The sequence below is a fragment of the Patagioenas fasciata genome, chromosome 5 (assembly GCF_037038585.1).
Source record: "Patagioenas fasciata isolate bPatFas1 chromosome 5, bPatFas1.hap1, whole genome shotgun sequence".
NCBI classification, from domain to species: Eukaryota; Metazoa; Chordata; class Aves; order Columbiformes; family Columbidae; genus Patagioenas; species Patagioenas fasciata.
In genome coordinates, this window is record NC_092524.1 from 28123628 (window position 1) to 28147035 (window position 23408).

At 45.1% G+C, this 23408-nt stretch overlaps 1 protein-coding gene across 2 annotated transcripts; it reads right to left on the reverse strand.

The window, feature by feature from the left end:
* Positions 1-779: 779 nt before the first annotated feature.
* On the reverse strand, positions 780-23408 carry SLC39A13 (solute carrier family 39 member 13). Of its 2 annotated transcripts, none has more exons than XM_065838049.2 (10): positions 23249-23408; positions 16198-16497; positions 15662-15775; positions 13243-13364; positions 11850-12002; positions 6527-6616; positions 6094-6144; positions 5733-5865; positions 5502-5601; positions 780-3594 (listed from the first exon to the last, which is right to left on the reverse strand). In XM_065838049.2, exons 2-10 carry the CDS (start codon positions 16463-16465, stop codon positions 3519-3521), a joined length of 1107 nt encoding a protein of 368 aa, XP_065694121.1. In that variant the 5' UTR covers positions 16466-16497; positions 23249-23408; the 3' UTR covers positions 780-3518. The 2 variants fall into 2 exon arrangements, with proteins under 2 accessions (XP_065694121.1, XP_065694122.1); XM_065838050.2 differs by lacking the exon at positions 23249-23408 and adding an exon at positions 23103-23201.

The following is a 23408-nucleotide window of genomic DNA, read 5'->3' on the forward strand; positions in this document are numbered from 1 at the left end:
CAGGGGCAGGGGTACCAGCACAGCCAAAGAGAAATCCAGGGACAAAGATTCCAAAATGTACATTGCTGGCAAAGCCCCCAGAGCTTGAAGTCATGCCCTTGATCACCTACCCACCTCCATCTTCTTCCAGCTCCTGGGTTACAGTTTTCTTCCTTCTTAAAGAAAACTCCTGGTAAGAACTGAAGGCCATGTACTACCATCCAGCATTTACAGGTTGAAAATCTTTAAAATGAGGAGAGGAATAACACATGCTCCAAACCCATGTTTTTGAAGGGTGGAAAAAAATCCCCTTAGTCCTTCCTGTGCAATTCCTACATACAGTGTTTGATGACTGTGCCTTTGTCCCACATGGCAGGTAACCAGTGCAGGCCTTGAGGATTTTAGATAAAAAATTAAAAAAAAAAAAAAAGAAAAAAAAAGCAAAAAACCCCACACTGATCACAACAAAATATGGTTGCAAAACTCTCTGGATAGTCAGTTAACCATGCAAGCTCTCCCTTCACAGAGGAGCAACTCACTTGGTGATACTTTTCAGGGAACCCAGAGCAGCAGCCAAGAATTACGATCAGACCACACCAGTCCTGGCCCACAGTCCCATGGCAGCAGGAACAGGAAACAGAATTAGAACCTTTTCTTTCAATTGTCAAAGTCTGAGGGCAAGATAGAGCCCAGACTTCTCTAGACTAACTCGGAGATATTGCTATGCAATTCAAATGAAATGTGAATTGAATTTTTAATTCAATGAAAAGTAGTAGCTTCAACAACAAAGCACACACACACACAGAAAACCATTTATTTCATCTCTATTGTCTCCATGCAGAGCAGACCAATACAGATGAAGGGGGAAAATGCATAAGAGCAGCTGAAAAAATAGAGCTGGAAAATACAATTCTCTCTGCATTTCCAAAAGTGACAAATGTGGTGGAGTGATGCTCCAATCCCTCCCAAGGCTCTGCATCCTCAGCCCCAGGGCTGATGTAGTGGAAAACTAACAAGCCCCTCCCTCCCACAAGGCCTGTGCTACCTCCTACCAGGGTATCTTCACAAGAACCGCAGACTGTCCAGGCCTGTGGTAGCAGCCAAGAGAAACAACTCAGAAATTCTTTCTTTAGTGTTATCCACTTTGCATTCCTGAACGCTGAGCACAAAATCCTGACTGTGGTTTTCAGTCTTTGCAAGGCTCAGTGCTGATGCAACACCACCAACTCATGGGCACTCCCCTGGAAATGCCTCAGCTTAAGTATCAGCCTCATTTTGAGAAAGACATCTTGGGAAACAGCATGCACATCTTTCTGTGCAAACCTGCTTCCTCCAAATCCCTACTACAGGGTCTGCTTAGCCTCAGTTTCTGAGGAAGGGTGGAGGATGAGGAGGAAAAACACCCCAAAGCTGGAACTAGAGGGTTTGCATACGCCACCAGTCCCCGCAGGCTTATCAGATTAATCCTCCTTCCAGGAAGGCAGGAAGCACATGCTACCTTCAGACTTTTCAGAAACTGCATGATACAGGAAGCAGTTGGAAAGGGAAGGCAACCATATAAAGAGGAATCAAAAAATTGCACTAAGCCTCCCTCATTGTTGCAGTGAAACTAGTTACTGATGTTAGCCTGGGGTAAGGAAAGCTGAAAAAATTTGAGACAGCAGTTCCTGGGCAGAGAAAACTGCAAGCATGAGCTCTCCAGTGCTCCCTGAAAAGTAGGACAGGAGCTGTCATAAAAAAAGAACTGTGTCAACAGTTCAGGAATCTCTTAGGGAAGTAAATGCCTCCACTGTGGGCAGTGTACCTGCCTTGCTGCTTTGACCCAAATCGCCCTTCTCAAGGGATGAGCCCTCTTGATAAAGCCCTGTGCAGACCAGAGTTATACTGATTTACAAAAGCTGTTTAGAGACAGAACTGAGTTGGCGCAATTCTCATTGTGGCACCTGTTTTGTATTCAGTTACTCCACTAGCTCAACTAGACCTCTTTTAAATTGATTTAAGCAAAGTGAGGATAAAGCTCTACAGAACAGATGATCTAGTAACTCTGCACACGTCTGTGACAACAAAATATCTCTTTGGAATGACGGCCTGGTCAGCCCCCTTGGGATGTGGGAAAGCACTGAAAATGTCATTTACTTTTATTGGTCTCAAATTGCGAAAAATTTTATCCTAAGCATCACACAGTGGAAAACTCTTAAACCATACTTATTGTCACCTTTTCATATCCCTTTTTCTTCTTAATTAGCACACAGCTTTTCCAGACCCACTTGAAAAAAATCTTTTCACCAGCAGTTTCACCCTTCCCATTTCACCCTCCCTCCAGTATTCTTTGCTGCTGTGCCCCTTCCTTTGAGAGCTGTCAGTATTATTTCTTACCCATTCATCCCCAACAGACTAACTCCATTGTGAAGTAACAAGCCCAGAAATAGGCTACTATATATTTTTGGTTGTAGCATGCTCTGTTCAGTCTCCACTGAACAGAAGAACAGAGGAAAAGCTCACCAGGGGTTATCAGCTGCTGACCAGGCTGTAGCATTCAACCATTGCCCAACCTGCCCAGACCTCTGCCTTGACAGCCTAGGGCTGCTGTTGCACACCAGGCAGGACTAACTGCTACACCTCCAGAGAGCTCTAAACATGGTATAAGGCAGATGGTGGGTGAGCCAGATCTTGAGAGCAGGCTCAGAGCCATGTTCAGCTAATGGTTACAAAGCAAGGGAGGTCAGTAGCAGCAACTGCATGTCTTTCCTTCCAGATTTACATGAGCTGATAGCATAGCAACAGAAGACACATTTACTGACCATTTTTCAAATAAACAGGCTGTGTTGGCTATTGGTTAGGGCTGAGGTGAGTAATCTCCAGGCTGAGCCATTTAATTGTAGTGACCTATCCTAAAGCACCTCAAGCTCTGGGCTTGATTTCAACATAAACAGACACAAAACAGACCAAACAGGTGGACTGCTGAGGCTAACGCTACCTTTAGGAACAGGTGATGTCAATGAAAAGTCAGAGATCAAGTTGGAAAGCTGCCCTTCCCCTCTACCTCATAGCACCGTAACGCCTCGTGGGTAGACAGTTCTGGCTAAAGCTGTTAGTTTATTGTTGCTTTGCCATCTCTCTTCTGCCTCCAGCCCTTAGAGTGGTAGGACAAGTCCCTCCTCTTCATCAGCTGCAGGAATTGCCTCTGTTGTTTTCACGCAAGAGCTTGGGAGTTGTAGTTCCATCAGAATGAACCAAATGAAATGTTGTCCATTAGCTGTGGAGCAGTTGTTCAGTTCATTTCTGCTCACTGTATCTTTTGCTTCATCAAAACAAAACAAAAAACAAAAGCCCTGATGTGTGGATTTTAGCAGAACAGGAATAGGAGAGCCAGGGAATGAAGTCCTGCACAGCCAGACCTCTTTATCACCTGCTTCTCATACTAGCAGCCAGATCTGCACGCACACACATAGAAAGTAACATTAGTGTTCCTTATTGCTTTGTAATAGCTCAGAGTCACTGTGGTGGCTCTGGGAGGCATCATGAGGTCTGCGCAGAGGTCACTCAGTTGTGAGTGAGAGTAGCACCATGACTGTAATGCCTGTACACAGGAGCAGAATTTGCTGCAGGGAGTTCCTGGGAAAGAAACAACAGAATTAGGAGGAGCCACAGACCAGTCCCAATAGGCAGCAGTGTAGGGGTTCACAAATGGTTTGTTCTTTGCCCTTCCAAATCTAGTACAAGGAGAACATAACAGCTATGAGACTCTTTCTCAGCACCGCAAGCAAAGAAGTTGTCTATAAACTGACAAGTATTTGTTCCACTCAGCTGCAAGGTCCAACTTCAGGTTTCAAAATCTATTTAAGCTGATTCAGTCATGCAGCTACCCAGGTATACATTCCTGTCCTTTCACAAGAGAACCAGCAGTTCTGCAGCATGCTCACAGATGCGTTAGGGACCTCATCCAGCTAACAAGTACAGTTAAGGAAAAAAAAAAGCTAATGAATTTTGCCATTCTTTCAGCATCATCTCAGGTTTATGCTGGATGTACCTACCACCTCTGCATACCCTGCCAACAGCTCTGCCAGCACAAGAGGTTACCAACCCAAAAGCAAGTTCCCAACTGGTCATTAACATTTCTCTACCAGAAGTTCCTCCCTCCTCAGATATAACTGTGGAGCTGTTTTCTGAGTACTTCCTTAACTGTCTCAGTCAAAATGAACCAGGTGACCCAGGGCCTCTTATTACAACTACTGAAGTTAGCTGTCTCATTACATCTGAAATAGGAGGGAACATTCAGGGGCAGCTCTGCTAGCAGATCTGGGAGAGCCTTTACTCTGGTACAGCTGGGTTTGAACCTGCTACAGCCTTAATCAGACTGCAAGAAACTAGAATAATACAGATGAGAGGAGGCCAAATATACCAGAATATATATACACCAGTGCAGAAGAGAGAGAATTGAGGTGGGATACGATAAAAAACTATGAAATGCTGAATGATAAAGAGAAGAAACTATTATTTTCTACTCACACAACAGTGACATCTAATAAAAATCAATAATCAAGAGGCTAAAAACCAAATAATAAACATCATTTAACACAGTGCTGTCAAACTACGCAAACTGGCTGCCAAAGGGATATTGCAGAAGCCCAAAGTAATAGATAGCATCAAAAAGGGACGAGAAAAACACGTGAAAGATAGGTTCACATGTGGTTATCACACACACACCTCTATGGGCCCCTGGTTCAGACAGTCCCTAAACCAGATCATGCCAGAAGTTAGAAAGATAGACTGGGTGTAATGATTTTGCTGGGATCGAGTTAATTTTCTTCGCAGTAGTTAGAATATTTTCTTTTTAGTAGTTATCACAGTCTTTCGTTCTGGATTTAGCATGTGAATGATGTGATAACGCACAGAACTTCCCATGCCTTTTCCCAGGACAGAGTTAATGTTTCCTTTCCAGCAGGCAGGCTGCGTTTTAGAGTTGGTATGAAAAGAATGTGAGGAATCAATGATGTTTTGGATGTTGCCAAGGAGACCAAGGACTTTTTCAACTTTCCAGTTGCAGGTGCAAATAGAAGCTGGGAGGGAACACAACAGGACAGCACCTAGACTGACATCCACGCTGGCCAATGAGATATTTCCTACCATTAGTATTATGATCCCACTTGGGGGGTGAGTGGGGAGGAGTAAATGGAGCAAGTAGCTGCAGGGTCCTGATTGCTGGCTGGGGTTAACCCACAACACTGAGAACAAGTCACCTTACTGGACCTGTTTCTGAGCAACCTGCTCTAGCTGGTCACGCTCCATACAGCTCTAGCATGATCTTTGGGACTGACCCAGTTGAAGGTTCTTATGTTTTATATGGTCTTTGTGGTCTCATAAATGCAATAGTTAGTACAGCAATCTAGCTAGATTCCAGCCTTGCCCATGAGATTTGGAAAGCTGGCATTCATGTGCTCCCAGAATAGGCATGGGGAAGGGTTGTATCCCTGCTCCCTGGCAGAAACAATTGCTGCAGCAGAAGAGGAGGGAACACTTACCAAGGATTCTTTTCCTCTAGGAGATCAGGCACAACATTTACCAAGGCAATATACAGAAATCCTCCAGCAGTGAAAGGGAGGATCCAGGCTACTGTATCCCCTGCACAAATAGAGAAACTTTCTTATTACTGAAACAAAGCCATGGGAGAGAACAGAGAAGGGAAAGAAGATACACACGTGAGAATGACAGGCCTCCTCTCCTATTTCTGCAGAGGTCCCAGGGAGCCTTACCTGCTCCTTTTGGTGACTGAGCACATATTGCAAAGGAGGCTCCCAGAATTCCTCCCAGAGCTGTGGAAAGCTGCATCTTGGCTGCACTCCAGCGGTCAAAGCCAGCCCGAAGTAGGATTGCAAAGTCTCCAACCTAAGAAAAACACGAGATGATAGTTAATGAATATGAACATTCTCAGTCACAAAGGCCATCCATAACAAGACTGGTGTTTCAAGACTGTTTCTAGTTTTCCGTGTTACAGTCTCCCAGAGGGAGCAGCTTTCAAAGGGACAAGAAAACGTTTACCAGACCCAGCGCTCCTCTTAGTAGATGGAGCACCCTTGTGATCCCTCATGATGGCAGGATACAAAGCTCACTCACCTCATGGGGGATTTCATGCAGGAGAATGGCCATTGTGGTTAGGAACCCAACCTGTAGCAGAGGAGAGGTGATTAGGAAACAGTTCTGCAGCTCTGAGAGATAACACTTTCATCAGCATGTCAAGACCCCTTTCTCCACGTTAAGACTTGTTACTCAGAGTTTAGAACTATTCAGCATAAGGGTAGATGAGCTAACCCTCCTCCTAATGTCTAACATGTCCCAGGTTTGAAGAAGCTCTGCATCAGAAGATCAGGATAGGGTTACTTTTTACTGTAGTCTCTGTTTCCTCAGAAACTTCCAGAAAACAGGAAGGAACTCCTCTCATATTTGTGTTGTTTTGTTGGTTGGTGGTTTTTTTTTTTTTTTGCATGTTGCATCACACTTGAGAAGAGGCCTTTCTAGTTCAGTACCCAGCTGGTGGCAGAAACCTTACCTTTCTGCTAACTAGGAAGCTGGCTGCTACTGCCAGGCCGTGTGTGAAGTTATCAATGGTGTTGGCCAGCAGATTGAGGTATCCACTAATCTGCAAAGAGAAGGAAGAGCCCCTGATAAAGGGAGAGACATAACAAGACAAAAGAAAGCACATGGCTTAGACACAGGTTATACAGAGTCATGATCAGATGGGAAAGATCAGGACGCAGCAATTCTGGCAAAGATCTTAAACTACGTCAATGCTCAAGTACAAATTAAATGTTACATTCAGTTTTAGAGTAAATGAAGTTTTAAGGTAGGCAAGTATTGTCCAAGATCATGATAATCATCTTATGCAAATGACAAAGAGCTCTAGAAACAGGAAAAGAGAAAGGAAAAAGAAGAAAGCCAAAATGCAAGAATACACCTGACTCTAAATCGAACCAATTTTAGGTAACGCTAACCTACACAGGTGACTGGCTTCAAGTATGACCTGACCTTGTTTTCTAGGCATGTACTTTAATATCCAACAGTAAAGTATCTCTTCTTCAAAAGCTGGCAAGAACAATGCAACAGAGCAAATGCTGCTGAAAGTGCTTTTTATAACTAAACAAATCTTCAAGCATTGTACTAAAAAAGATTGTGCTTGTGGGTTTGCTTTCCCTTAACAAAGGATAAAAAGAGAAGATAGTGATGACAGTCACCCATAAGCCACCTGCTAGAAGGATGGGTAGCATGTATACACATTTGCATATGAATACATTTCTTATAACTATAAGCATAAAGCAGCTTCCTTCCTCCCAAGTCCTTCTCCATGTTAGACCTCCCTATCATGCTAATTATGGTCATCTGCAGACAAATTCTGAGTATTTGACCTAAAGGGACTTATGAGGGTACCACCCCAGCTCTCTTGCTCACAAGTTTGATGTTGTTTGTTTGTTTTCCCCATTAGATTTAACAAAAACTACTGCGTGTGGGTCCTGAGATACTGCAGTTCACTACATGGGACTTCAGTTTAAATTATTATCAAATCAGTGGTTAGCCAATACATCAGGATGTCTCTAGACTGCAAGAACAAAGCTGGCATACATTAACTCTACACACAGGGCAGCATCCAGCCAAGTCAAGAGACTGTCTAGACTAGTCTGGGTTTCATGGGCTCTTTTTAGTCTTCTGCTCTTCCCTGTTTCTAGCAAACTCTGCTCGGGGCATCTTTTCTTCCTGCCATCTGGATGCCACAGTCCAGGTGGGGATTTCTGTCAAGCATCTCCCTCCAAAGTACCACCTTTCCGCAAGACACTTTAATGGCAAAATCTCCGGACATCTTTATAGGCTCTAAATTTTTAAAAGTGTATTGATGATTAAATATGAAAATTAAGAATTAAGCAAAGCCTAACAACAGGTCACGTTTAAGTAACAGTCTAAGCAACATCTCCACAACAGATGCAGAAGTTCCCTGCATGTTTTGGTGAGAAGCCGAACACAAACGGACGCATGTAGGCAGACCCATGAATATAGCAGTTTTATTTCTCATTCCTCATTTTCAGTAAAACATGACTGTCTAAAATTTCTCCTTTTCATGTTGGGATTTTATGTGATTGTGTTTTCTCCACAGGCTAATAAGAATTATTCACATAAATGTTACACAAAAATGCTTTCCCATATCACTGCATATGGAAAAAATAGAATTCATGATTAAAACATTATGACTTTTTCTTGTTAGTGGCTTGGCCAAAAGCTGTCACTGAAAGAAGCAAAGCCTTGGAGTGCTCAGAAATAAATTGGGTTGATTTGACAGTTATGAGCCTCTGACATTTACATTCTGTGAATTCCTAATAGGATGTTCTCTTGTTCATAAAGAGCACAGCCAGACGAAGTGTTTATGTTCACGCTTCAGAATTAACGTCACTGTAAAATAAAACATACTTCTACAAATCAGCAAGGACCCCATGTGCCACAGGGAAAAAGAGAGAATAAGCAAGGTAGAAGTACTCCGCAAATTTTTTGCTTGTTGAGGGAATAAAGGTTGCAATACAGGACAGAACTGATCTATGCTTGGGTGCAAATGTAGCCTTCCACCTGCAGTTCTCAAGGTAGGACAAATTATTACAGCAGCAGCTCAAGAACAGAAGTTCTGAAATATATGGACAAATGACGACTGATTACAGCTTACTAATCATTAAGCCTGGAAAGGTCACCTCATTTGTTTAAATAGCATCTTTCCCTTTGTTTTCTGAAAAAAAAAAAAGGAGGTTACTGAGTGAATAGTAGAAGCAAAGAAGACTGGCTTGCTACAGCTTTCTCTCTTTTCTTTGCAAGCACCTACTTTGCTCACTTCCAGCAACGCCATTTCCCTGCATGTTCCTTCCCTGCTCTGCACTGCATGACGGCCACTTCACGCCAGGCAGGCGCAGTGGGACTTACCGGTGGACCTGCCACACAGCAGGCAACATCTCAGTTCTGCCAGGGTTTGCATTCCTCCTCTACCGCCATGCTGATTTTTATGGAACTTGAAGAAATTTGATTACCCTCAAGACTTCTATCCTCTCTTGAACTCAAGTAAAATTAATTATGGGTTCAAAAGTTATTGAAAATGAAGGGCAGAACAGATGGACAGACAGATGGAATGAATGCTTACGTTGTTGCCTAAGGAAACAGGCTAAAAAGGCAGGAATATCTTGGTAGTTTTGGTAATTTTCCCCCTAACAGAAAGACTGTTAAAACATTCAGATTATATGCTCAGAAGGCAGAAACTTAAAACTACACACATTAACTCATTAGTTTCTATTTCATGCATATTGACAATAGTCTGTAAGACTGAACAGACGTGTTAGGATTTTAAAGCTAGAAGGGCCCTCCACGTTTGTCTAGACCTTCTACATAACACAACTGAAAGAATCTTATTCAATTTCTGCACAAAGCCCATTGTTTCTTAAGCTATAGTGTACTTTGTAGAAAGCAGCTTAGATCACAGCTTAAAGTCCACAAGTGATAAAGAATCTACTATGTCTCTAAGGTAAGGTGGTCCACTGGCAAGTTACCTTCAGTTACAGAGTTGTCTTTGATTCCTAGTCTGCTACTGTTTGGTATAGCTTTAACTATTTCAATTTAGTCATGCCTCTTACATGGGTGTTTGTATACTTTAAGTCACCCCTGATCTGTCACGTCTGCAGAGCTAAAGGCTAAAGAAAAGCACCTCTTATTACATACTGCAAACCTAAAACAGTAATTTCACCTCTCTTTCAATACCTTTACAAATTATCAGTAGTATTTTGGTTATTGTGAATAACACAACTGGAAAAAGTCAGATAGCTGTTTCATGACTGCTATACAGAAAGAGGAACACTTGCCTCCTATATACTATTTCCTACTCACTCATCCTCCCGGCTGTAGAATCATAATGGAAGAATGTGTTCAAACAATTTCCTACTGTGATTCTCATACCTTTTTCCAAGGCATTGACTTTCTAGAAACTGTCCTTAACTTGTAAACGTGATCTGCATTCTCTCTTAATCTATTCCTTAATATTTCCACGTATTAAAACATGTTAAAAATTCAGCTCTTTTGATGAAGTCACTCAGTTTAGCTGATATCACTCACCTCATGCAGTCACAATGTGCCACTTAAGTAATATAGTAGCATCTGCAAAGGTGAAGATATATTGGTTTTATAAATAATCACTTACAAAAATCATAAGCCACCAGTGAACAGATTTGAGAGGGGCTGCATTAATCCAGTCACTGTTGGTAACATATAACTACTGATTTTTAATACAGTTAATATTAGCAAAGTTGATTTCTTGCAGTACTAGTTTTATTCGAACGTGGGAGAAAGTTGCTTTATATACTTTTACCAATGTCATTACCTTTATCGAACTATCTTATGACTGAACAAAAGGTAGGGGAAAAGTGTCTTATTGACAATTATTTATCTTTCATAAGATCATATCAATTAGCATTAATTACATTATTTTTTTTTCATTAGGACCAGGCCCTGAGCAGTTGTGTCCCATCAGTGTTTCATTTCTACTTGCAATCAGCGGTAAACTAGCCATGCTCTAAGTCCCTAGTTCCTTATATAAATCTTCCTAAAATAATGCCACAATGTTTCATAACCCAGTAATATTGGTTTCTTCATCACTATCACCTCTAGAAATGCCAATGCAGTACCTTGCAGTTTGTGCACTGTTTTGTATAGGTTACATGAACGTGATAGATATAGAAAGTACACAGGACCTCAGCGTATCTTTCACATTGTGTAGTAAGAGCTACAAAATTACAGGAAACCATATCTGAAATAGAAAGACTGAGGAGTCTCTGACTGACCACATATCCAGGTTTGGGTTACTTCCTACAACCGCACTTTCTGTTCATAGTTACTCTCCTACAGTCTTGCACATTTTTATGGGCTTTCAAACTCAAATTATAGGTTCTCCTTCACAAAGTCATCACTTACTCTCTTGCTTGTAATGTTCACCCACACAGGGGTTTCCACAGCACAAAGATAGTAACGTAAAACTGAAAGCAAAGTCAATCTAAAGGTTCGCTGCTGCCCAGTGGTACAGTACTCCTTTTCCTTCTCCACTGCCAGTCCCTATGAGCTTCCTGATCTCTTTTATCCCAGCACTACAGGCTGCCTGTCTACATGTCAAGCTGATTCAAGAAGGCAGGAGAGAACTAAACCTATGGGAAAAAAAAAAAAAAAAAAGATCTAATTCTTTGCCTGTTTAGTTCCCTGAATAGGTTCACTGTGGGCTCAGATGAAGTCCAGTGCAAAGAAAGTGACGGGAAATACAGGTTTGGAGGCAGAAGTGGACAAGAAGCCCTTTTTGGCAGCAAATGAACTGCTAACCTGAGAAAGTGAACTTCTAAGTTTTACAGTAGGTAGCTTCAACTATGAAAAGATTCCCAAAAGGTGCCTTAAAAGGAAATGTGCAGCTCACAATTGCTACACTGCAGGCACTAGAGAAGAGAGATATCAAGGTACAAAAATTTAAGCAGCTAAAGATATAATGGCTACAAGATATAGAGTAATAAAACGTGAAAGTACTGTACTGTGGTCTCAGGATTCAGCCAAAATGCACATCATCACGCTTATGCCTTCACAATGGTGGCTTTGCCTCTTTTGCATAAGCCGCAGAGTGGATTTTCTCTAAATCTTCTATTTCCTCCCTGTTGTGACTTTAACAGACACTTTGACAGAGCAAAATCAAGCACAACTCACTCAAACACTGAGTTTTTCACTCAGACATGGTTCTTTCCACAGACAACTCATCCTCCTAACTGAATTTTAAAATATGTGCCCTGAAAAAATAAGATACAAAGGTCGGTTTGTGGGTCTCTTACCTTGATTCTGTTGTCTTTTGGACAAGACTGGAGAGAGGAGCCATTACACCGAGTTGAACCTGTTCCTGCTCTTTGGGATTGGCCTGCCACCTTCAGCAGGGGGTAGCCACTTCCATTGGGAATCTTTCCAGCTGGTGCTTTGGAATCACAGCCCTACAGTAGGGGAAAACAACTTGTCACTGCTTTTTTGTCAGTGATGAATGAGCATGAATCAAGGTCAGAAATCCAATCTTCATCTTGATCTTTTTGTCCTTACAATGCAAATCAGCACTTTGGTACCCGAGTTTAGTAACAACTGCCAGAAATGAGACAGATTTCAGAGAGCATTATGAGACAAGAACAAAGACCTCCTCAATCACCAAAAGAAGGAAAGTAGAAAGAGAGAGGAGGAATTGTCGTCACACACCCTTGGCATGAGCCACATTCCACCGGAATGACAATGGACTGAGCCTGCCACTCCTGCTGGCAGCTGCGGCCCAGAGAAATACAACTCCATCTGGGAAGGGAATGGGGGAAAGAAAAAGTCTTTCTCTCCCCAGTGCATCAGAATAACTAAGTCTAGAGAATTATTCTACAGCTGGCATTGTCAGTGTTCAAACAACAAAATGTTTATCTCAGACTTCAGTTTCTCTGTAAATGTGAAGATTAAGTTCCTTTCAGACTTTCAAGTTGAGTCAAAATAACACCTAATTGCTCCTATGCAGTGCCTGACCTGCAGTTTCACCTCTCAAAAGTCATGGCACAGCAAGGATTGAATTGTCTATCAGAGCTGCTGCTAGGAGCTGTGCAGATGTCTGACAACTAGCTGCTCTCCTCTATCTTGGAATTACCTTCTGGCACCTCTGTCTACATTGCTCCTTTGCAGTTGGGTGACTGTCCTCTAAACGATTACTTAGTATTACCTGGCCAATCATAAACCCCTTCTAACACATAAAGTTAACTGAACAAATGCCTGGTGCAGGCCCTACCCAAGAAGAGTGGGCAGTGAGAAACACCTTCCAGAAAAGGTTGGTCTTTGTCCTGACTGAGGACCCAGAAGTGGAGTGAGCCACGACAGCTCAGTGGAACATGCATCAGCAAGCTGTCATTCCTCAAAGCTGACTCGAGCAAGAGTCTCATCTGCAGAGTACTCCAGCTCCCAGTCCCCATGAAAGGGGAGCTCTGTTTTACACAGACCACATGAAGAACCAAACCAGCCCAGAGGTGAGAAATCTAAGTTAAAACCACAAAACCAAAGCCTGGAGATGAAACACCCTTCTTCTAGAGTTCGGTGGCAAAAAGCTCCCAAAGGCATAGGTAAGCTTCAGGATCATCTGCTGAGCCTGTCAGATAAGGTGTTTAGTACAGTGCTCCAAACAGAGCAGCACTCCCTCCCCTCTGGCTGCTAACTTACCACACCAGGGCACTCCTTCTCTTCGTTCTCTAGGAAGATCTTCTCTAGCACCAGGAAAGTTAGGAAACCAGTGATCACCCAGAGACCCAGAAGCTTCTGCTGCTGAAAGCTCTGCCCTTCTCCTGAGGGACAAGAGAGAAATCTTCATGTCACTACAAAGTACAGTGTTTCCCACATGTGAACCCACCTTAGCTCGGTTTAACAACAGTTCCAAGACAAAAAACAAGAAACGACAATGGAAACACCTCCTGCAAGGAATAAGGAGCAAACATATCTCACAGCAAATTAGTTTAACTTAACAACTCAGAGTGAGAGGCCCCATCCCTTTTCCTTCAATAGTGCAATCCAGAATATTTCCTGACAACACTGGGAATTTCCCTGAGCTCCAGAGGCAAGTGAAGATTACATCAACACAAATCCTGCAGCTGTATCTATTGAGCAGCAAGCCCTGGCATGAAATCTGCCATTAGTGGAGATGCAGATTCACCTTCCCCTTTCTGCCACACCTGGGTAAGTTATTAAGCCCAAAGCTACAAACGTTCTTTTCAATTACAGCCACACTTGTGAGAAAATCAACCATTCAGCCTGGCAGCAGAAAAGGAGATTGCATTGCAATGGAAGAACAGAATGACTCTGTAATGGGGTTTACATGGGTCAAAGAAACACTTATGCTTCAGGACAGTCTGGCAGAAGCAAACGAGCTAGAGCGGGAACACACACTCATCTGGGAACTACTGTGGAAAGGAGAGAAAAAGGACAGCGGGTTCTGCTGGCAACACCAGAGCTGTGAGGAAGAAGAGGACCAAAGGCCCAGCAGATTTGAAATCCCCAGACACAGGTGCAATGAAGTCCGTGATACTCAGGGCTTCCTCTTCTCTCTCACACATTTCCAGCAGGGAAATGATTTCCTGAATTCTCAATGGGTGGGATGCAGCAGCACTTGCCTTCTAAGCTATGCATTTGCTGAAGCAGAGAGATACAATCACTACAGGTTTCAAGAACTCTGGTGAAGGAGATACACTGGATACCACAAGCTCTATCCCAACCCAAACAGTGCTAAGTTCACTGGTGAACACAGGTTTCTGTCATGTGCATTTCCTTTTTGTCCCCCTGTCCCCCGGCCCCACCTTTGTCATGGCTCTATGGACAATTTGCCATGACTTCTTGAGCAAAGATTGAGAGGGTAACACATTCGGGTTCCTGGAGGTCAAAGTACCCAGCAGAGGGTCCCCAGTTAGTCCCAAGAAATAGGCTCTAGGAGTAACACTGTGACAAGGTGACCTGCTTAGCGGATGAGGTAAAGGCTGTGGATATTGTCTCCCTAGGCTTCAGTAAAGCCTTTGACACTGTCTCCCATGGTATTCTCCTGAAAAAACTGGCTGCTCATGGCCTGGATGGGTGTACTTTTTGCTGGGTAAAAAACTGCCTGGATGGCCAGGCCCAAATGGTCGCAGTGAATGGAATTAAATCCAGTTGGCGGCCGGTCACAAGTGGTGTTGCCCAGGGTTCAGTATTGGGGCCAGTTCTCTTTAATCTCTTTATCAATGATCTGGATGAGGTGATCAAGTGCACCCTCAGTAAATTTGCAGACGACACCAAGCTGGGTGGGAGGAACTGAGGTGGGTGCCAGCCTCTTTTCCCAGGTAACAAGTGACAGGGTGAGAGGAAACGGCCTCAAGTTGTGCCAGGGGAGGTTTAGATTAGATTTGGGAAAATTTTTTTCATGGAAAGGGTTGTCAAGCAGTGGAACAGGCTGCCCAGGGAAGTGGTTGAGTCACCATCCCTGGAAGCATTTAAAAGACATGTAGCTGTGGCACTTAGGGACATGTTTTAGTGGTGAACTTGCAAGTGCTAGATTAATGGTTGGATTCTATGACCTTAAAGGTCTTCCAACCAAAACAATTCTATGATTCTACAGGGACAGATTCATTGACAAGATGCATCTGGTGGGGCAGAATCCCCACCTGCGATGGTGCACACGTTCCATGTACCAGACAACACACACATTCACAACTTCCCACCAGGTTAAAGATTCGTTCCCTTTCCTTACAGAAAGGACAAAGGAAAATCAACAGATATTTACAGGAGTTCAAGGCAAGATAGGAAAAGTTGAAAGACATGAAATCTATTGCAAGTTACTAAGCATAAAGAAACTATGGCCAACTCAGGAAGCCTCCAATTTCAAAATCTTTGGAGGACTGCAAAGTACAAACATGAAGTATTACACATGGTTTTTTTTGTTCTTATATCCTTCCCTAGAAATGTGCTTGTAGACATTGTTTGAAAGAAAATACCAGCGTAGACCAGTTTTTGGGCTGGCCCAGCCCGGCTGACCTCACGTTTTCAAGACAGAACAGACTCAAAAAACGTAGCAGTACGCATAGCACAGGCTGCTTCTAGGCACATAAGGCTTTCATACCTGTCGTTGCACTGCATGTGTAGGCCCAGGCTTCAGGTAGGAGGTGCAGAAACACATTCCCCAGTAGTCCACCAATTGCAAAACTCAACAACTGCTTCAAACGGTGTGATCCAGCTAAAAAAAAAAAAAAAAGCCACAGACCAATCACAACTCAGCCAGGAGCCAAAACATCTCCAGCTGAGATTTTGCACAAGGAGATCTCAATTGGAAGCATCCGCAAAGCAAGGTTTCAAAGGAGAGAGCACAAAACAAACAGCCAGAGTGCAAGAAAAAGCCCCTGCATCACTTGGCTGGGTGTGAGAGGGTCCTGGACTAAGCAGGGTGCAAAACAAACAATACTCTGCACAAGCTCTGTCCAGGGCTTGCATTTGTCTGAGGATTCCCTATCAAATTGCCAGGTATGGCCTAAAACACTGGAATGGATGGCCTATTGTAAAGGACAGTATTTCTGTGACAAGGTCCTGTTCATCACTGTGCCGTTCAGTCACAACCCAAGACTTTGGCTTCAGAAAGGCTAATGCAGGTAACAGGCTTACCTTCTGACCGCAGAGCAGCTCCCGTCTCAAACGGGATCACCAGCAAGGGGAAGACCCCACTCAGCCCCACCATGAACGAACCGATGAGGGAACAGATCCATGCGTCCAGCCGCTCGCTGCTGAAAAGGTTTCCCCAGGACTCTGCCTCCTTCTCGCACAGAGGACCAGAACTAGCAGCAACATGACCCCTTGGGAGCTGCTGAGCTTCACAGGCCACGATCAGAAACAAAGATAGCATCCAATCAAACAGAAGCTTTTGTTTTGTCATCGCTAAGGACTTTCAGCCAGGCTGGCCAATTTCTGAAAAGAGCACAGGAGAGCAGTTCTGAGAGCACGTCCTCCCACCATCCTGGAGGAAAGGCCTCAGTCACACCACACCACCCCCTTCCTCGGCATCTTAGCATATGTACATATCTCCATAAGGAACATTTGAAACTCTTCCTGATTTCAAAACAGTACGAAAGCACAGAGAGGCTGTTTATTGTTGGGTGCACAAAACTGCACATGAGACATCTCGTGAAATCTGGCTTTCAGCATCTCCCCTGAGGTGGACTGGACAAAGACTCCCCGTACCCTTGTCCTCGCCCTTCATTGTCCTAAGGCTTCAGAGGAAGGTATTGACCAGAGATGCTGCCCAGGTAAGTCTTCTCTTCGCCATGGAACAGCATCCATGTAACAAATTAAGATGCAAGACAGGCAACACAACAGAGCTCTGTAAAATCATGAGTGGTGTAAAGACAGGGAGCAGGGGTAGATGATTCACCATCTCTCCAGACATAAGTGCTAACAGCCATCATATGAAGCCAGTGAGTGTCAGCTTCAAAACACAACAAACAAATGTGACTCTTCACCAGCATGTAACTTGTGTAGTAGTACTTCTCCAAAAATGATGGAAAATTTTACATGGATTCAACAAAAGACACAGAAGTACTAGAAAGACATATCCATTACTTGTTCATGGTTAGACAACTCACACGGGACTCAGGAAATCCCCTTATCTGAAAGGAGATGTGGGTTGGAAGAGTAGTTGGAAAATATCATATATACTTGTCCTATTTTTATTGTTCCCTAGAAGTATATTGGTCAAAATCAGCACAGCTGTTACTAAGAACTCTTCAGTCAAGAAAACTGGAGCAAAGTGGGCATATTAGAAGAGGAAAATAATTACACTCTCATTGGCAAACAAGAAAGCAAATGATGCAGAGGCTGAAGTACAAATGCTTCTTCAGTCTCTAGAAGAAAAAGTGAAATGTGACAAGCAAAATTAATTTGGAAATGGGAGAAAAGAGTGGGTTAGAAAAGCTTAACAAATGTTCACAAAACAGCTGTAGATTGAGAGAGAATACAAGCATTCACCTGAAAGCATGTAAGAAACCAGCCAAAGTAATCTCTGAAGTGCTAGTTACCATCTTTGAAAATTTACAGGAATATGGGAAGGCCACAGAAGGCTGGAGAACCATCATGCCTCACCTACCTTTATGGAAAGGTAAAAAAAAAATAAAGGTGGGAGAAGACTTAAGTTAATAGACCGGTAACTTCAATCCTCTGAAAGACTCTTGATCAAGTTAAATGATCATTTTGTAGTTACCCATAAGATAAGAAAGTGATAAAGATAGCAAAGCATTAAGTAACAGCCAGACAGAAAGGGGCCTGAAATATCAAGACAAAATCCAGGGTGTTGTAATCAATCCAAGCGCTTACTGCCGCTAAAAAGGGCAGTGTTGCCCCTTGTGCCCCCCCATGCTCACACGTGACTCCATGAGTGAGCAAGGTCAGAACAAACTAGCAGGAAAACTATTTTTTTAGAGGCTTGGCCCTTTTCCAGTTTCAGTCCCTGAACAAGATCACTGCAGGAGGAAGGCCCAGCTGCAGTGAGCAACCAAAAAGACAATTGAAGGACAAAGTCCCATGGCTCCTCTGAAGGGGACACCAAGCTCCAAGCACAGTGACCATGGACATCAGGAGCAGGGAAGATGCAGGAAGGAACCAATGAAGACACTGGCTTAGGGAGCTGTGGAAGAACCACTAAAACTTTTTGTGGCAAGATAATGTCTGCTCAAGTGTCAACTCTACTGACTCATACAAACCCCATCACTTTTTTTTTTTTTTTTGGCAAGAAACATAGCAAGTTCAAACCAGCTCAGGATTTTGTAGCATCATATTATAGTGTTTTGATCTGGCTGCAGGACCCCTAGACCTACTTATGGCATTCTATCAAAACAACCTCTGCAAAGATCAGTACAAAACAGCATACTAAGGGAAAAAAAAAATCAAATGGACATGACAGTAACTCCAATGTGCCAGAAAAAGAATGCATACATGCATTACATTGATTCAGAAATTAATTCCAAACCAGCAACATAAGCCTGCTACAAAGTAGGCAAATGACATCCTGGGACATGTCAGTAGCTAGACTGTAGTTGTGACACAGAAGCAAGGATTCTCTCCTGCTCCATGCAAGTGAAGACTTCAGCCAGCCAACTACACCCAGCCTCACATACTCCTCTTTATAAAAGAGATGCAAAAATCAGAGACATTCCAGTGGAAAGAAATAAAAATCAGAATGTAGAAAGCACAACCTGGAAAAAACAACTAAAGGACTTGGGTGTGTTTGGTCTTAAAAAGATAACACTGAAGGGGACAGAACAGTCTGTAGACATTAGAAGTCACAAGAAAGGGGGAAAGTGCTCAACTCTTCTTCCACATGCAGCATCAGCTCAAATGGTAAACGAGACTCAGCCTGGAGATGAAGAAACAAATTTACGTGGTGCCAAAGTGGTGATATACTGAAACAGGTTATCTATGATGCAGAATCTCCAGCACGTTGTTGTTTTGTTGTTTTTTTGTTTGTTTGTTTTCTTTTGAGAAAAAGAATAAACACCTGATGCAGATGCTACTTGATTGCAGTCCCTTCCTTCTTGAAGTCCCTCTAGCCCTACACCTGTAATTCAATGTAAGCTGGTGAAACCCTTGTTCTACTGGCAGGACACTAGAAAAGGGGGCAGGTCATCAGCCGCAAATCACTATTGGCATAACCACTTCAAAAAAACAGGGAAGGAGTATGGGCACAGGGGCTGCAGCAAGGGACATTTTCATCTCCCACAGCAACCAACTCAGGCACTGAAGTGAACATACACTGGGCTGATGCCCACAGCGCTGTTAACAACTGCGAGGAGAGCCTGATGGGGCAGAGGTGCCACCCTCTGCCCTGCTCCACCACCAGAACGTACCTGGGATGCTCACAGGCCCTCTAGCTCCCCTCACTGGGGTTCAGGCTCCCCCCACAGCTATGCAAACAGACACTATGGTAAAACTATGCCACAGAAGCCCCCAAATTTCTCCTGGGGGCAGAGAAGGGGGGGAAGATAGGAAGGTATTATGGCTTGTCCCCTAACTGAACAGTTTCTTCTGTCCCAAGTACCTATACAGGCTGAAGCCATCGGCAACAGAGGCATCTGCACAAGGAGGTGACCAGACTATTCAGGGAGACTACACCAACCCCAGCCTTTTCTCTGCTTGCTAGGGGCTGCGTAACAACCTGCAGTGAGAGAATTTCCTGCTTTCAAAAAGATGGGCACCCCTACCAACCCCAGAGCAGGCCTGACAGATGTCCTCTTCCTTTGTGACAGGATTACACCTAGAAAATGACTGAGAACAGCTTACTGTGAGCAGAAAAAAAAACTCAGGATTTATACAACCACCACGTGCCTATGAAGAGGTAAGAAACACACACGGCAAAACAACTGCTCTCCTCAGCTTGAAAAATGATGTGAATTGGCACAAACTGGCCTCTTCTGCAATACTGTCATTCCAAAGTTAACAACTTTTGAGAATCAGTCTGGAAAAGAAACCACTGCAACTGATGCAACAGGTCCATTTCTTCCATCTTGTCTTCCAGACTCACAGCCCACACCTGCCTCAAGGGACAGCTGAAAAGGTCTCTGAGACAAAGCGACCAAAATCCTGGAGAAACGCAGTAGCATATAGGACAAAGGGCATGTCCAAGGCTCTGAAAACAGGCTGCATACCTGGCTTCATGTCCTTCTTCAGCAGCAAAAGGGACCAGGTTCCTCCAAAAAGGGATGATGGTAGACAATAACTGGGCATAAAGGGGTAGAAAATGGATTCCCCTAACTCACATTTGTGTCAATCAACAGGTCTTTCTTCTCCTGTTTCTCACACAAGGTAAAAACAGTGCATTTCTTCACACCTGTGATGCCTGACCGTCATTACCTTGTGGCTCAAGAACATCCCCTATCTCATGCAATAAATTCCTAATGCTTATAAAACATCTACGAGGAACTTGGTGCATCACCCAGGACACACCTGCACTGATCTTTGTGGCCAACTAATTACTTAGAGTATATTCCAAGCATTTGCTTCTTCCTAACATATCATAACCACTTGCTCAAAAAAATGCACTTTTTATCCCTGTAGCCCCTTTGCTTCTCTATCTTATTACCACATGCTGCTTATGAGATATTAAGTTTACTTAAGGTTTGCAAAGTCTCTAAATTCAAGCTGGCTGCTCCTAAGGCAAATACTTAAGAGGAAGAAAAGGAACAGTCAAGATGTAGTACTAGGATAAAAAAAGTTCAAGAGAGAAAATAATACCCTGCCAGTACAATTTCAGAGGGTGAAAGAAGCCTTTACCTACTCCTGATTTTGGACAACAGCATCTGTTTCAGGAACTCAGCTAGATGAGGTTTTGAGAAACTTTTAGAGAAAGCACCTGAAGGTGCTCAGAGAAGTCTGTGGTCCCTACGAGGCAGAGGCAGAACCAGGTCCATAGAGAAAACCGCTACAGAGAACCTTCTTTTCTCAAGAAGGGTATATGACCTATTTAAGAATGCATGGCAGAGAAATAGCCAGTGCCTCATTTACTCATCTGTTTTGACAACACCACTGTTTGGAATGACAGCTCCCAGCCATGCAGGATCACAATCTGGTCACCGTTACCGCTGACAGCACCCTCCAGAGCACCATGTGCCCCACGCAGGTCTCGGAGCTGAGCACTCAGGTCTGCTCAGCTCCTTCTGCAACAGCCTCAGGACTGGCGTAACTGTGAGGTCTTCCCAACTCAAGAAAAAGAAACAAATGAGAATTTGCCATTTACAGACCCCTGAGTGGGGGGCAGGAGAGGGCTGCACACCAAGCCAGGAGAAGACCTCCTGCCCCCTTCCCAGGAGGCTCCCATGGCCTCCAGCACCACACAGTGCTCACTGAACAAGCACTATGTAGCAAGCACTCTCTGAGAAAACACAGACAAAACTTAAAATGGCAAGGCAATAACCTATCGGAAAAGAGAAAATAAAATATTGACACAAGGATGATTCCTGCAGCAACCTGTCTCCTCTGCTCCCAGATGCTCTTGCCTTCTTAGACCGCACAGCTTCATCTCTGTCTCAGCATAATTGCTCATTGCCACACAATGATGTTTTAGATGTTGGGTGAAAAAAATGAAAAAGAAAAGGCTTTTTTACAAGTGTTTTCTCTGGAAGCCGGTTGCCTGGTCTTACAGTTGCAAAAGAGTACTGCACGGAATGGAAAAAAAGTTATTTTCCTGGGAGGAAGCATAATTTTCAGCCAAAAAATTCTCTGCAAGCCGCCTCCCTCCATTAGCCCTGTGTAGAGCATTTAATTCCTCCTGAAAGCCCTGACCCTGGCAGAGGCACAAAAGGTCTCCAGTTTCCCCAGAGCATTCCCTTCTCTCTCTCCATCCCTGCCAATCTTCAGGGAATGCACTGCTCTGGTGGGATCCTTCCCCTTTCCCTTATACCTCTTATAAAAAACCACTTTGCACAGAGACTCGCATTTCTGCAAATCACGCACACCACAGCATGCACAGCTAAAAGCTGGAGATGCCCAGGATTAAGAACAATGGCGTATCGCAGATCAGAACAGATTACAGACCCCAGGCAAACCTAAGACCTGGAAAGCAAGACAGTTAAACACTGATGGAACCCCACCGCCGTTTGGGAGACCGCGATTCCTTCTGTACCCTACCTAGGATGAAAGACGAAAGTTTGCGGATCAAGCCATGGCGTTCACCCCCTCAGGGCTAGGAGGGACTTCTCTCCTCCCACCCCACTCACCGCGGTAGCCCGAGGCAGAGGCCGGGCAGACACCGCCGCCTCCTGTCCCCGAGAGTAGTCACCTAGTGCCGCAGCCCTCGCCTCCGGGGCAGGCTCCAGCACAGCTCTTATCTACAGGCGATTAACACGGCGGCCCCACTCTTGTCATTGTTTCTAACATCACCCCGGATGGCGTCCGATGGGACAGACAGCGAGGGTTTTCCATCACAGGAACGCTGACCAATGCAAAGTGATACGGATTGGCCCGGGGGGCGGGGAGAAGGAGTAATTAACCCTGATCACTCACCGTACTGGATCAGTACCCTAGTTGCCTCCAGGGTCCATGTCCCACTGCGGCCGCGTAGACCCCGGCCAGCTCCGGCTGGGGACAGCGGGGACACGTCCCCGCGACGCGCGTCCCGCGGGGGGCAGGGAGCGGAGCACCCCCCGGCGCCCAGACCTTCCCACGGCATCGTCTGCCGAAGGAGAGACTTCTAAAACTTTCTCCGCTGCGTCCCGCGGAGATTGAGCTCCCAGCCCTAGGCTCGCCCGCAGCGGCAGCCGCACAGCGCCGCTCCCCCGGCAAGCTGCCGCAAAGGCGTGCTGCACCGGGAGGACGCCGGCCCGGGGAGCCTGCAGGGAGCCGGGAGCGGGCGGCGCGCAGCCTGCGGTCTCGCTGGGCCGGGGCACGGCTGCCGGCAGAAGCGGCCCGGCCGGGCTCTGCCCCCCGCGTCTTTCCCAAACTTGCCCCGCACTGCCTGGGCCGGGCCCCGCCGGTGCCAGAACTCGGCTCCGCCGTTGGCAGGGCTGCCTGCCGCTGCCCTCGCTCACCCCGTCCCGCCGCCGCCCGGGGCTGAGTTGCGCGGCTGCGCCCGGCTCCCACAGTCCCCCCTCGCCCACCGCAACAGCGGAGCGGGGGTAGCCCGGCCACCTCTCGTGTCCCGCCGCGCCGGTCCCGAGCCGCGAGCCGTCGTTACCGTGCGCCACCGCCGCCGTGCCCCGGGCCGCCGCTGCCATCCAGCCGCAGTTCGGCACGGGCCTGCCCCGCCCGGCGGCCCCTCAGCCCCGCCTCCCCCGGCCGGCCACGTCGGTCCCGGCTTCCTCGGCACCAGCGTCGCCGCCCCGGCGGGGACCCGC

What these genes read in the sequence shown, in the direction of transcription:
- SLC39A13 (XM_065838049.2), bottom strand. Translation starts at nt 16,465, where the DNA reads ATGACAAAACAAAAGCTTCTGTTTGATTGGATGCTATCTTTGTTTCTG. An exon ending in AGAAGGAGTGCCCTGGTGTG is followed by an intron (nt 12,003 to 13,242) that starts GTAAGTTAGCAG and finishes CCCCTACTGTAG; the next exon opens with GGCTGTGATTCCAAAGCACC. An exon ending in TGCATGAAATCCCCCATGAG is followed by an intron (nt 5,866 to 6,093) that starts GTGAGTGAGCTT and finishes TGTTTTTCTTAG; the next exon opens with GTTGGAGACTTTGCAATCCT.